General features: G+C 41.1%; 1 protein-coding gene across 1 annotated transcript in view; it reads right to left on the reverse strand.

Moving 5' to 3' along the window:
• The window catches only part of LOC142489537 (ATP-binding cassette sub-family C member 5-like), a 201,817-nt gene extending 186,613 nt beyond the window's left edge, over positions 1 to 15,204 (reverse strand). The window contains 3 exon segments of the mRNA XM_075590487.1: positions 10,085 to 10,240; positions 14,204 to 14,312; positions 14,987 to 15,204. Of these exon segments, the coding sequence (XP_075446602.1) occupies positions 10,085 to 10,240; positions 14,204 to 14,286 (239 nt within the window). The 5' untranslated portion in view covers positions 14,287 to 14,312; positions 14,987 to 15,204.
• Positions 15,205 to 15,615: the final 411 nt, after the last annotated feature.

The raw sequence follows: 15,615 nt of genomic DNA on the forward strand, positions 1-15,615 counted from the left end.
AACTCTGACACGTTTCCCGCCGTCACTGGCACTTTATCAAAGATCTTTATCAAAGCTCTACGGATTTCTGCTTACAGGATGCACACCGGGATAAATCTATGCGCTACTTCGAGCAACATGGGTCCATGAGTACACCATTTACCTTCAGTGGTGATTTTCTACCTATGGAGGTTGTGTTATTTGTTGCTACTTAGCTGGATCTAGAGCTGCTGGTGTTCCTTGACCCCATCTGTCGCCCAGCTTGGTTGCAGGGCTTCACCTGGTGGTGACCTCTAGCAGACTCAGAACTCTGATCCGCAGGTACAACTATCATTGTGAATACTCATATAAAAACGGACTAAATACCTACTACTACCTAGTACTACGCTACATGGAGATTCACTTCTCTGTATACACCTGAGTCACCATGTCCCTGATACATTAATTCAGACTGTTATAACATTGATACATACAGTGAAGTGCTCACACCTGGCGTGTGTGTATACTATTACAGCAATATATATATACTACTTTCTTATTTATCTATGGCAGATATCACTCTGTACCTATAGAAGTCAGCGATTTAACCCTTCTGGTATTTCATTACAGTCATCGATTTTAAATGGTATACATGGAACAATACTTATCCGCGTTCCTTTTCACCGAAGGGTTACTATCGCTGCACTATACTCTATAACGCAGGGCGATCTGACGCTTGTGTGTGCTACCATAGCAAAATATATGCTGCTATAGGTGTATGGCTGATAACACTCTGAACCTATACAAATCAGCGATCTGGGCTTTCTGGTACTGAACTACAGTCACAGATACAAAGTGATACATACTGAACCATACATATGCCCATCTCTTTCCAACCAAAGGGCTAATACCCTCCACATTACATTGAACAAAGGGTGACACTGGTCAGGAAAGACACCCCATCTTTATTTGGGGACATATGAGAAAGGGATTGCACTACTTTCAATATCTGAGACAACAATTGCTGGCTGTATCCCTGATCAAATACTCAGGGATTTTTCTAAACATTCACTCCAGATAGGGGACACGAACCCCTACACTGAATCCACAGGTATCATTAAGTACCGATACAAGCCTAGACTTGAAGGCTGCAAATAAATACTTACCATTGACGATCTATGTTCAAGGGAGCGGGAGAGAATCCTCTATGCAGGAACCACCATCAGACTAATGTGACAGCCGATACCACCATACGCTGACAGGGGTCGCACCGAACACTGACCTGTCTAAATAATCCTATCAGCCGTAACATAGCTGTCAGACACATTATCTGATAAGACCAAACAAATCATTATCATTACCTGATAACCTCAGAAGGATTAAAATCATCTAAGTGTTACTACTTGTATGGGACTAAGATACATTGTGTACAGTATATACAATACACCGTGCAGAGTGACACGTCACAAGGTATACTAGCAACCTAGACATATACTATTCAATCTATATTTACATAGGGCGGAAGGATATTATAAAATTAGATCCTAACAATATAGCAGGTTTTTATGGCACAGTTGTCTGTTGGTGTACCGACCCAAATTGTCGTTATTTAGGGGCATTTATTTTATTCTTGAAACTATTAAAACTATATTTTTATTTCTCTAATCGGTTTTCATTTAGGGAGCCTGAGTGCATTCAGTCTGGGACCCTTTTCTCTTTGTTTGAGTCTAATTTTATTTGCCCCAGCAGTGGACCACTCTCCCGTAATTCTGCACCTGTACATAAGCTGAGAGAGGGTACTCCCCATCCCCTTCTTAATACCTTATTTACTAAGTAGACGTGTACCATAAGACACCTTCTGGTGCTGGAAGACACCTTACACAGCCTATTAACTCGATTGAAAGTGTCTTATGGCATTAGATCACTTAGTAAACATGAGCTATAGTGAGGTTCTAGCAGATTGCCAGCTACAATCCTTTCTAGGATCATATTTGTGTAGCTGTGATAGGTGCCAGACCCTTCTAAACACTAATTTTTGAAAGGTCAATTCTACAATTCACCACACAACTGTTGTAAAGAGCAAGTAAGTGGGGATGGAAACTCTAAAGCAAACATCAGAAACTACTGAAGACTCACTGATACTTCTAGGACAGAAGTGACACTGGTAGCTTCAAGACTTTTCCAACCCACAAGATCCAGTCATTTGCAAGCATTTACACATGCACCTGTTTTTTTCATCCTACCCTAATTAGACTATTCACTGTATAATTCGGCAGAGCATTCTGTTGGTAGAAAATACTAATACATAATTAACTTTCACCGGGATTTATAAATAAAAAGGCCATCATCTGAACTTCTTTCATGTCAATCATAATCACTGCATATTTGCACTGTGTATAACTAAAGGAACTGGCTTACATTGATAACTACTTGCACTTTATTATAACTCTAGTGCTATGTATGACTGCACCTTTAATTATTGGTTAAGTTTGAATTTTTTATTTCATTAAGAACCTTTTCTTATAGGGGATGTTTTATCAAACTTAGATTGGCCCAGTTTGGTTTAGAATATACGATTTGTTTAATAACTTTACATTGAATCCTATGTAGAATTAAAGATAGGTTTTCATTTCCTTTCTTTTTATTGAGAGATTGTTTGCATATAATTATATGCCATGTTATTATCATTTATTTGAATGGGTACAGCATCATGTTTAATACATTGGGGCCTATTCACAAAGCAGTGCTAAAATCAGTGCATTTGCGTCCGACTATGGGGCCTAATAAGCCACTTATCGCCACCTTATCGCCAAAAAAGCCTACAGCTATTCAGTAAGCCCCAATAAGTCGGCGATGAGAGAGCTTTTCTGCAAATTTTTTTGCAGGGAAAAAAATAAATAAAATCGCCAAACGCGCTGCGATAAGGCACTTATCGCCAGCTTTTCAAACTCGTGCAATTCTAGTAGTCCCGATTAGTTTATTGAGGCTAATCGCCGCTCTAGAATTGGGATTTCCTTTCAAAATTGTCTCGCCAGGAAAAGTTGGCAAGAAGGTGGTGAGAAGCAGCCGATAAGTGGCGAGACTTAGAAAAAAATGCATTTTTTCTGCATCGGATTGATGCCGGGAGACTCTGCACTGGAGGCCCCCAGCATGAATCCGATGCAAAAAAAATGCATTTACAGTCAACTTCATTACCTTAGCGGCTAACGCTAAGGCAATGAAGGGGTTAAGGAATAACAGCAGCTTTATTGGGGGCAGAGGGTGTGGGGGAAGCGGGTGCATGGCCCTTCATTCACCCCCTCTGCCCCCAATAAAAATTACAATATGTACTTCCCACCAATACACAACCCACCTCCTTTGCCGCCACATAAAACCATAATTTATTTTTTTATACACAGGATTGATACCAGAGGCCGGCGGGTGTCCGTGGGCCTCCAGGTGGTTCCCACTGGTGTCTGGGGTCCCCAACAAGGTCCTCGGGTGGTTCTCGTGGGTGTCTGTGGGCCTCTAGGTGGTCTGAGGGCCCCAACGGAATCCCCATGGGTGTCTAGGGGTCCCCAGGTGTTCCCCATGGGTGTCTGGGGGTCCTCGGGTGGTCCCCACGGGTTCCCGTGGGCCTCCAGGTTGTCTCCGCGGGTGTCTTGGGGTCCACTGGTGTTCCCCACGAGTTTCTGTGGGCCCTCGGGTGGTCCCCAAGGGTGTCTGAAGGCCCTCGGGTTGTCCCCAAAAGGTGCCTGGGGCCCTTAGGTGGTCCCCGTGGGTGTCCAGGTGTCCTTTGGTAGTCCCTGTGGGTTTCTGGGGGTCTTCAGGTGGTCCCGGTGGGTGTCCGGGGGTCCTCGGGTGGTCCCCATGGGTGTCCGGAGCTCCTCGGGTGGTACCCACGGGTCCCCGCTGGCCTATGGTAACAATCCTGTATCCAAAAATAAAATTTGGCATACATTGCAATAAATACACCTCCCCCCCAACACATACAGTACAGTAATGGGCAAAATAACTATTATCCAAATCTGGATAATAGCTCATTTGCCCATTATTAAATCAAACATTAGCTAGGCCGCATAAATAAAGTAAATAAACCTTTCTACTTACCCCTGCAATTATGAAGGGCGTCCTCTTCAGCATACTGCAGGGCCATATCCTCCGTTGCCAGAAATAATACATGAAATAAAACAATCTAATGGCCCCTAACCCCAAAACGGTTAATAACCGCTTTAGTAATTAAGGGGTTTACCCACCCTTCCCTGCTACGCACCTGGGAGGCCTAACCACCCAGCCCGGAGCCACTATACCCACCCTGTACCAATTGATTGGCATAGTGTACATCATACCCATATAATATGAGCATGATAAGCCACTATAGCAGGCAATGCTCATCGTAATAAAAATACACGAAGGCCCAAAATAAACACTAATAAAACATACACAAGCACCTAAACACCACAATTCAATAAATAAAAGCACTAGCAAACAAATCCAATTAATAAAAGCACTAACCAACAAAACAATTAAATATTTTAACTAGTAACTAACAAAGCAATTAATTAATAAAACCACTAGCCAACACATCAATTCAAACCAGGAGCCAACAAAATAATACATTAATTAAAAACACTAATCAATCGAAAAAATACATAAAAACAAGTCATCCAAATTACAAACTAATGAATCCAAACAATCAAGATAAATAGAAAAAAAATAACACTCAAGCCCAAAAATGCATTGGCTATCATTTTATTAATCTGTTCCCTAAACTGGAACAGATTAATATATTAGCAGTCAATGGTCATTTAAAAACAATAAAATCCAAAAACCTGTAAAAAATTTTTTTTTTTTTACATACATTCAATATTTTACTTACCTTTAGAAGCGTTGGCCCTCCGAATCCAGGGGTAACAGGAAGCTCTCGTCGCGCTACATCATCCAACTCAATCCGATGCCATCCACCTTGAAGATCCGGAACAGGTAACAAAATTCTTCTCTCTTTGATCTTCTATCACCTTCTTTCTTCATCTGTCATTATTTCTTGCTTTTCTGTAATCTTCTTTCTTCATCTGTTAATCCACAAAGCCCCATGTTAAATCCACAACACAATGTTGTAACTTCGGCTTCTTGAGGTACAATGAGGCGTCAAGGCCTTAAATATGGCCTGTGACGTCACATTTTTAGGTCAGATGGTACAGCTCCAATCTGATTGGATGATGATGAAGGTCGTCATCATCCTCATCACCGTCCTTGTCCTCCATTGCCAGCAAAAATACAATAAAAAAAAATACAATCTAATGGCCCCTAACCCCTTATCACCTTAGCAGTTAGTAACCGCTATAGTAATTAAGGGGTTAACCAAACCTCCCCCACTACCCACCCAAGAGGCCTAACCACTCTCCCCAGGCAACTACTCCCACCCTCAACCCATTCATTGGTACAGTGGGTACATCATGCCCATATAATATGGGCATGATTTGCCACTATAGAAATAAATGGTGAAACTAAAAATAAAAATAGATCCAAAATAAAACACATTACATAGAAAAATAAATACATTACAAATGCCAATAAACCAAATAATTGGCACAGTGGTCATCATGGCCATATAATATGGGCATGATTTACCAGTGTCACAGCCAATGGTCAACCAAATTAAAAAAAAAAAACAACCACCAACAATATCCAATTGAATCAAAACAATCACCAAATAAATAACAATAAACAAGTAAACACAACAAAATGACCAGCAATCAATAAAGCAAATACCAAATACCAAATAAGCACCAGAATTTAAAATCCAAACATCAATGAACAAAAACTCCAAATAAACACCATTATTAAAAAGCAAACAAAAAAAGAAACAGAAATAAACAATTGAAAACACCACGAAAAGTTCCCATCATTAAAAATCTAAACAGAAAAAAATTAGCCGAAATTATTAAAAGCAAAGAACCAAAATACATTTAAAAGACATAAAAGCAAGCATTTGCCAAAAAAAGCATTACTTGTCACTGTATGAATGTATAGCCCTAAAGGGGCATACATAAACACATTGACAATCAATGGGCAATGAAAAAGTAAAAAATATATAATGATAAAACCTGCAAAATAAAAATAACATACATTCAATTTTTTTTCTTACCTTAGATGTCTTCACCCTCCGATTGCAGGGGTCTCAGCAAGCACTCGAACAAATCCAATATCAAAAACAGCAACAGGCCTCAGGTAAAGTCCAAAGTAGTAATTTTCTTCTTTTCTTCTTTCTTTATCTTCATCTGTTAATTGTAATCCATTTGGGGGCCTTCTTTCTTCTTCTTCTTCTTCTTCTGTATCTTCACCCATCTTCATCTGTAACGCCATTGTAATCCTAAGGGGGAGCGGGTCTTCACTCTCCAGCTTCTTGGCGTCAAATGAGGCTACACAAGCTTTTATATAGCCTGTGATGTCACATTTGAGAGAGAAATGGTTCCCACGCCATCTGATTGGCTGGGATAACCATGTGACAATTTTTTGGGGATGTGACATCATGTAAAGGAAGTGAAGCCAGCCAATCAGAATGGCTGTGCTTCCTCTCCTTTTAAGATGACATCACAAAAACTAACATGGTTGCCGTCACATGTTACTTCAGACAAATCAGATTGTGAAATGTATATCCCCAATCTGATTTGTTGTAGTAGACATGTGACAGAGTCAATTTTTGAAAAGGATGTGATGTCATCCAAAGGGAGTTGTCTACTACAACCAATCAGATTGGGGATATACATCTCACAATCTGATTGGCTGAAATAACATGTGACTGTGGCCATGTGGGTTTGGTGACATCATGTTAAAGGGAAAGGAAGCACATATTGTATGATTGGCTGACTTCCCTCCCTTTACATGACGTCAGTCTAAAAAAAAATAGTCACATGGTTATCCCAGCTAATCAGATGGCGTAGGAACCATTTGACACTCAAATGTGACATCACAGGCCCTATAAAAGCCTGTGGAGCCTCATTTGACACCCAGAAGCTGTAGTGAAGACCTCCTCCCCAATAGGATTACAATGGCATTACAGATGAAGATGGATGAAGATGAAGATAAGGATGATGAAGAAGAAAAAGAAGAAAAAAGACCCCCAAATGGATTACAATTAACAGATGAAGATAAAGAAAAAAGAAAAGAAAGAAGAATAGGACTTTGGACTTTACCTGAGGCCCATTGCTGTTTTGGATCGTGGATTTGTTCGAGAGCTTGCTGAGACCACGGGAATCGGAGGGTGAAGACATCTAAATGGTAAGAAAAGACATTAAATGCATGTTATTTTTATTTTGCAGGTTTTTTCATTGTATTTTTTTATTTTTATTTTTTTCATTGCCCATTGATTGCCAATGTATTTATGTATGCCCCTTTAGGGCTATACATACAGTGACAAGCAATGCTTTTTTGGCAAATGCTTGCTTTTATTTCTTTTACATGTATTTTGTTCCTTTGCTTTTAAAAATGTATGCTATTTATTTTGTGTTTTGATTTTGAATTATGTCATTTTTTGTGTTTTCATTTCTTTCTTTCTTTTTTTCTTTTTTGCTTTTTAATTGTGGTTTATTTTTGGTCTTTTGATTTTTAATAATAGTGTTTATTTGGAGGTTTCTTTTATTAATTGATGTTTTTTTGGGGGGGTTGTTTTAATTTTTAATTCTGGAATTTATTTGGTAGTTGCTTTATTAATTGATGGTAATGTTGTTGTGTTTTCTTGTTTATTGTTGTTTTATTTGGTGATTGTTTTGATTGAATTAGATATTGTTGGTGGTTGTTTATTTTTTAGGTTGACCATTGACTGCCATAGTGTGAAATCATGCCCATATCATATGGGCATGATGAACCACTTGCAAATCAATTGGTTTATTGGCATTTCTAATGTGTTGATTTTTCTATGTAATGTATTTGATTTTGGGCCTGTTTTTTTTTCTTCCACATTTATTGCTATTGTAGCAAAGTATGCCCATATTGTGTCAAGCAATGGGGGTGAAGGGTGGGAGTGGTGTCCCCGGACACCTGTGGGGACCACCTGGAGGCCCCGGACACCCGGGGGGACCACCCGAGGACCCCCGCCGGCCTCTTTGTGGCGGTGAAGGGGTTAACGAGGCCAATAATAAAGGTCTTATACCCGGCTGGTTACCCTTAAACCTTGTTGGAAATGAAGGGGTTAATTGTTGGTCACCACAATGCCATGTTTCCCCTATACATCCCCTGTAATCTCCCTGTTTTGCAGCTCAGAAACTAGCTGCAGTCCTATGAATGTATGCTGAATGTGCAAACTGTATTTGCAACACAAGGTGGGAGCTTCTAGCGCTGTGCCAAGCGTTAATTGAATAAGTGCATCTGTGGTAAGCGGCTCCATTGAAGCTCTGTATCACTTCCTAAACCGCTAAGCCCACCGGGGAAGTCTTAACAACAAACTCAAGTGGATAAGTGGTTTGCGGTCTAGTTGAAGTGGCAGAATGCAACAATGTATCCTGCGGTCTCGTTAACTAATTAAGGTCAAGTGGTGAAGTGCTTCTGTGGTTACCGATTCCGGCAAGCAGTGATACATTGTATGCCATAGCTCAAACCGCAAACCACGTCACAGAGCCTATTCAATGATGTAGCTAACTTTTGTTAGGAAGGAGCTAGCACTCTAATTTTTGTAATACAGATAGTTGAGAATGTAACATTCACATACAAGTTGTTTTTATATCACCCACACATACAGAAAGTACATATAAAAATAAAATGTGTTTCAGGTATGTTTTAAAATGTAAAGGCAGGAACCCTTTCCTGCCAGTCCGGCAATGATCCATTAGCATGTCAATGTGTTATGGGTGGATGAGCTGAGGGATTTTTCATCTCCATACTTCAATGGGCACCCTGCTGAGTTGGTGCCCCAGTGTCTAGAGAAGTCCGAAGCTGAAAAGCTTCAGAGACCCTAGGTATTAGGGCGGCCGGATTATTGCAAAGTACCAGATATCGATGCGAAGTATGGGCTATCAAAACTTGTTAGCCAAACCCCAGACTTACTGTCGCCTGGTAAGGGGTTGGACCCGGTATGCTAAGTAGTTTAGGTGTCAAGTTAGCACATGCTCTTAGCAAACAGGGAAGCAACTTCTGCCCTTTACGTGAGCTACTGGCAAGTCTGGGATAGGTGGGAAAAGTTGTTCCCACAGGAGGATTGACTGGGTATGTTAGAGATAGGACCCATAACCCTATAAAAATGCCTGCAGCTCAATCCTAGTTAGATTAATTTGAGATTCACCAAGATCTGTCCAATTACAGCGTCAGCGGTTCCGGAGTGTGAGGGGTTAACAACATCGTAACCAAGGATCGTGCCCCTCTTCCAGAATTCGTTTGAGCTAAGGATTTCCGAACGAATTCTGTAAGGACCAAACGAAAAGATTCCTTTTGGCGGAGATGTTAGGGGTGGCAACTTGTGCCCCTAGCCAAGGATTGTCGCACGGCTCAAATGATGCACCCACTTGCAAGCGTGCAGGGGTGCCCAGAGATTTTGTTTTCAAGTCATTCATTCCGCGGAAATTTTATTTCATTCCCCCATCCCAGTAAGTGTTTTTTAAGTGTAATTGTGAAGAATTGTGTGTTTGTTTGAAAAGGAAATAAATTACAATTTATTTTGCCCTCCTTGTTGTTCTAAATCCAGAATCCCAGTATGATGATAAGACTTGGTCTCCCATGACACTATTGTATTAATGCTGTGCAGGAAAGAAAAAAAATGCTTTTATGCATGTCTCCATCTCTTTTGTGCCAGCCTTTAGCTGGTGAAAAGAAATGGTGAGCTTTTATAGTACGATAAAGTTATCACTGCTTTGTGAATAGCAGTTACTGGCAAAAAAATGGCGGGTTTGCCATTTTTTGGCCTAACGTACGACTTTTATTTCCACTGACTGTTTTTGGGTGATAAAAAGCCATTATAGCACGATACTGCACTATTATCACTGCTCTGTGAATAGCAGGGTAGGCAGTATCGCACTATAAAGGCATCTATCGCACTTAAAGCCACTTATCACGGCTTTGTGAATCGGCCCCATTGTATCCACATAATATGTAATGATGGATTTGATTAAAAATGTCACTGAGTTTACACACTCCATTTTTTAAGTGGTCTTTTTACCTTTGGCAGTTCACGTCGGAGGACTCATGACAAGGCAGACCCCAGAGGTCATTCATCTGAAGCTCTGATAGTCTATAAGCCTTCCTTGCAAGTGGAGTAATCCAGTTCAATGTCATGAAGGAGAACAGGCCAGCATTATCAATGGGATGTTGGTGTCTAGGAAACAAACAGATAATTACTGTACCTCTACAAGTCACAGTTTTAACAGTTTATGTTTGCTTGAGTGAATGTCTTGATTCTACCCGACACATAAAAAAACATAGTTATATTTTTCAGCTTACTAGAGTAACATTACAGGTACAGTACTGTAGATATTTATTTATGTTGCTCCTGGCATTTGCTAGCAAGCCATTAAATAAGGAAGATGTTGCATGTTAAGACAAGATTCCTAATGGAAATGTGTTATGCCCCAGAAATGCCACTATCAATGGAGATAAATAATTACTGAACTTGAACAGGACCCGAGTTATAGTGAGCAGGAGAGATTTCTGCATTGAACTCAACAGGGATATGGTTGATATAAGAATGTAGTCCCTGGGCCGGGAAAGTGGTGCACAGTAGCAAAAAGGATAGAGCTCAGCACATCAAAAGGTTGATTAAAAACAATTTATTGGGTTGGGTGACAACAAGGATCTTGACAAACAATAATCTGACGTGTATCGCGCAAACCAGACGCTTTGTCAAAGCGCCTGGTTTGCGTGAAACCCGTCAGAGTATTGTTTGCCAACATCCTTGATGTCACCCAACCCAATAAATTGTTTTTTGTCAACCTTTCCATGTGCCGAGCTCTATCCTTTTCGCTGCTGTTCACTGCTTTCCCAGCCCAGGGACTATATTCTGAACATCATTTTGCAGGAAGCACACGTTGGATCCAAGACGTCTCTTCATCCAGTGAGAACTACCCACCTAGGGTTGTTTCTTGTTCATAATACCTTGATCTTGGATATTAACTCAACTAATGCTCTAGGCAGGGGGTTATAATGTACTTGTGTGGAGGAGAACCGGACAGACCAGCTTAACAGGCATAATTTGTCCTCATTATCCACCATCCCCACCTGCAGTAGGTATTCCCCATATTTGTGAGTGGAAATATTCATATGTTATACATGCATCACAAGATCATTTGGATATAAGAATCATCTCAAACACCCCTACAAGTATTATCTTGGCTTGATTCTAAACTATTGACTCTATGTATCCTTTTATTTAATTTAATCTCTGTAGCACCGGTTCTTGGACTTCTGTTCTATGTTTGTCCATGGTTGATATAACACTGAAGTTTTCTAGAGTCCTTAGTCAAAAATCTTTGAAGCCGCTTCTATGAATGGGGTTATTTTATTTTTTTATAGTGTAACAGTGTATGCAGCGCTGCCCAATGAATCGTACAGCCACAAGTCATCCTTCACACATAGTTTCATTCTCTGACCAAAATGAGTTGGCTATCACTCTGGTTTGAAGCTTCGTAACCAGATCATAAGAAAGCACAATATATAAAGGGAAAGTTATCTGGCTTTGGATGATTGCAGGTTGAATCTGGCAGTAAAGCAAGCAAGTTTGCCACACTATCACTATGATTACTGAAGCACCTTACAAAGAAGAACAAACTGGGGACAAAATGCTGTTATAGCATTAAAAAAACATGATTTGAATGTCTAATGATGAATCTCTAGCTTTTGTGGTTACCATGGTAGTCTTTAGACTGCATTGGGGTCTGGGAAGATCTTCACGGTATCCTCCTGGGCACTTAATATTTCAAACACCTATATCTCCTGAACGGAGAATCAGATCTTAAAAACCAAAACATCTTTGAAAAGGTAGAGATCTATTTAAGTAAATAAGATGCCAAACATATTTAACTAGCGCAGGCTGCTGCTTGAATAGACATCTTCTGTCAAGGAATGTAGATGCAGCAAAGGGAATGCGCACTCACTTAGACAGGTGATCCATGAAATTAATCAAATACTGTAATGTGATAAAGATTAACCCATACAAAGAGATGCAGCTAGTGACAGGGTGTTTCTCAACACCTTAAATAGACAACAAAAAATGCCTTAAGCGCAAACTCTCTGCATGGGAATCATACATTTAAAAAAAGTGCAAGTGAATGTGCAATAAACAGAATGAATCCACTCACTAATAGATGTTAGGAGGAATTGGATCAGGATGTACTGATCCTAAATGAGGATAAAAATACAGGAACTCCACAGGTATATGAAATAAAGAGAACATATATATGGTACAGCAGTTTATAAAATTTGTATAAAAAAGACCCAAATGCATATAAAAAAATGACCCACCATGCATGTTAAAAAAAGGCCCCCACTCCATATAAAAAAGGACCCTATACATATAAAAAAAAAAACAATGCATACAGAAAAACACCAATACATATTAACCCCCCCCCCTCAATACTTAAAAAAATAGACTTACCGTTTGGAAGGTCATGGGGGGCCCGGTGTCTGCGGGGGGACCGGCTGGCGCTGCAAGTTGGGACCGACCTATGCCAGGTCCAGCTGCCAGTTCTCTCGCGGCGGGTCCCGGCTCTCCCTCAGCTGCTGGCCTCTCTGTCCCTTGTGCTTCCGACACTGGCACACGTCTGCCGGAAGCTGGGCCAAGCTTAATTCCGGTGCGCTGATGTCAGACAGGCTCGTCACGCGCCGGCGTTGGAAGCGTGGCGTGGGACAGAGTAAGGAAGAGGCCTGCACCTGAGGGAGAGCCGGGGCCCGTCTGCGAGAGGACCAGCAGCCAGGCCTGGCCAGAGGTCGAGCCCAACTTGCAGCTCCGGTCGGGCCCCCGGCAGACACCGGGCCCGGCACACCTGTCCCTGTAAAGTGAAATGTATTCCTCAGCGTTTCAGAGCTCTTCATAAAGGCTCCGTTGGGAGCTGAAACTTTGAGGAAGAAATTTCACCTTTGGATCTTGGGAGGGCCTGTCCTGTTTTCTTCTATCAGATGTGGTGCCTTGCTGACACCTGAACGGTTTGCACCCTACTATCACCTGTATCTACACATATGTGAGTGCCTGGTTTTCTGGACTGATATTTATATATATATAGAATTTTTATTTTTTTTCCTCTACTAGTCTTATGAATAGTATGAGAATATATAATTATAGATTAATCTGGTAATCTATTGACACACATTCTAAATACAAAATATTTATTGTGGTTTCAGAAGAAATATTACAAAAGTTAGCAAATAATTATGGTCTCACTGGGTAGATATGAAGTGTGCCAGAAGTTTATATGAACAACATGTGCAAGTTTAAGACTTCTTAATTTGACATTGCTTTACTAAGTAATTAAATTATAATCTGACGTTTTGAAGTTACCCTGACTACTGTAACCTATGAAATGTTACATAGTTACATCGTAGATGAGGTTGAAAAAATACTTCCGTCCATCAAGTTCAACCTATGCTAAATTTAGACAACAGATACTTTATCCTATATCTATACTTACTTATTGATCCAGAGGAAGGCAAACAAAAAAACCATTAAGGGGGGAAATTAATTCCTTCCTGACTCCAAGAATTGGCAATCGGATTAATCCCTAATCATGTTGTTGAATATATGCACAGATGTGACCAAAAGATCATTGTTTTAATGTGATTAACACAATCATTGACAAATGTGGACACTATAGAGCAGGGGTGGGAAACTTCAGTCTTCAAGGGCCACCAACAGGTCAGGTTTTAAGGATATCCCTGCTTCAGCACAGGTGGCTCAATCAATGGCTCAGTCAAAGACTGAAGCTCGGATATCCTGAATACCTAACCTGTTGGTAGCCCTTGAACACTGGAGTTGCCCACTCCTGCTATAGATACATGTCAACATGTGAATAATTCTTATCTTACAGTGGAAGGAGGAAGCCTGTTTTATGGCTAAAAATACACACAGTACGCTCCATAAAAAATAGGGTGAGATTGCAAATATGACTCCCAAGTTATTACATTTAGCCTGCTGCAGACGTCTCACATTTTTGGATGTGACAATCTAATATGAATCCACCACAGAAAATCAAAACCAATGCTGGTATTTGTTAGATCACATCAACAGTACAATTATATTGTTACTTGGCAGTTTGGTGTGGAAAGCCAGCAGTGTGTTGTGTGCATTTACCTGCGAGTGTTGCGGAAGGGTTTTAACAGTGGCAGGCTGTGTTGATATCTGCGGGCAGACTTCTCCTTGCTAGGACTGGTCATAGTTTCCCTCTAGCAGAATTCAGGATCTGAGTAGAGAGATGGTCAGATTTCTAGTGAAAACAGTACAGGTAAAATATGGGAAGTACATTATCCATAAATTGTGCCCCCCTGGGGCAGGTCCACCAAGGCTAGAAATGTTTTGGGCTGGCAGTGCAGATTACAACTCATGCCTGCAGGATGTTTGTAGAAAAGTGGTCTGATGGGACCATAGACTTCATGCCAACATACCCTGATGTCAGCACATCTGGTAAAGACAAGGGGTTGGTATTATTCATGATACACTCCTATCATGAGTAACATCCACTCGCAGAGTTCACATGTAACCTTACATTTCAGCACGGGGTTGAAAAATACAGTAGCTCCGAGAGGAGGTGTTCAGGTGCGATAAAGGAGACCACATGCACAAAAACAGGGTCCAGCCAGAGGTTTAGTAGGGGTGAGCAGATCGGGACCAATTTGAACCATTTAGCTTGAAGTGGGGACTGCTCAGATAATAAACAGGCACTACATGAAGGCAAAGGTCGGGCAAAGGGGGTATAGCGGTGGGTATTGGTTCTTAGTTATGCCCATGTGCATGGCATTCTGAAGAAAGACTCAGTTAACAAGTTCACTCCACACACTACCATTGCTGAAGGTTTTTGCAAAGAGATTTTTGCAGCCAGACCTTTGGCACAAAAGGAGTTTGACCAAACCTTCCTACCGTCGGAGAAGTGAGAAGAACACCGCCTGTCCCAATGCATCAGGTTTCACTCTGACCCGGGCAGGGACGGGCTGCTTATTGCTGCTTTTGCTGCACCCGGGGATCACTTCACATCAATATGGCCAGGGGCATGCAAGGACACCGAGAATAGCGAGCGAGGTGTGAGCAGCTCCCAGTGACAGGATCAGTTGAACCCAGGGGAGCTTTGACAGAAGTGGAACTTTCCCCCGGCTCCCTGCACAGCCTGACCCTCCCACCGCTACTACTGGCCACGCCTACAGCTGCCCCACCCCTCTCCCAGCATGTGCACCTCTTGTCCCTGTCTATATATAATACAGAGAATGGCATCACAGCTGACAGATCAACTTATGCCCTGGTTTTAGGCAAACAGGAAAGGGTTCTGGGGGAAAACAAATAACTTCCTCACCATCACACAGGTGAACTGAGGACTGTTTTCAAATATTCTATTAATTACGTATGGTTACAATGAATAGAGGAAAATAGATCATCGTAAGTTATACGTAACACACACACTTTAATATTTACCTAAACAATGCACAGCTCACTTGAACCCGTTTTAAAATAGTTTAGTAATGTAACAACTTAAGCTATGAGCACAGAAAGGGAGA

Source organism: Ascaphus truei, chromosome 3, assembly GCF_040206685.1.
Source record: "Ascaphus truei isolate aAscTru1 chromosome 3, aAscTru1.hap1, whole genome shotgun sequence".
Lineage (NCBI taxonomy): Eukaryota > Metazoa > Chordata > Amphibia > Anura > Ascaphidae > Ascaphus > Ascaphus truei.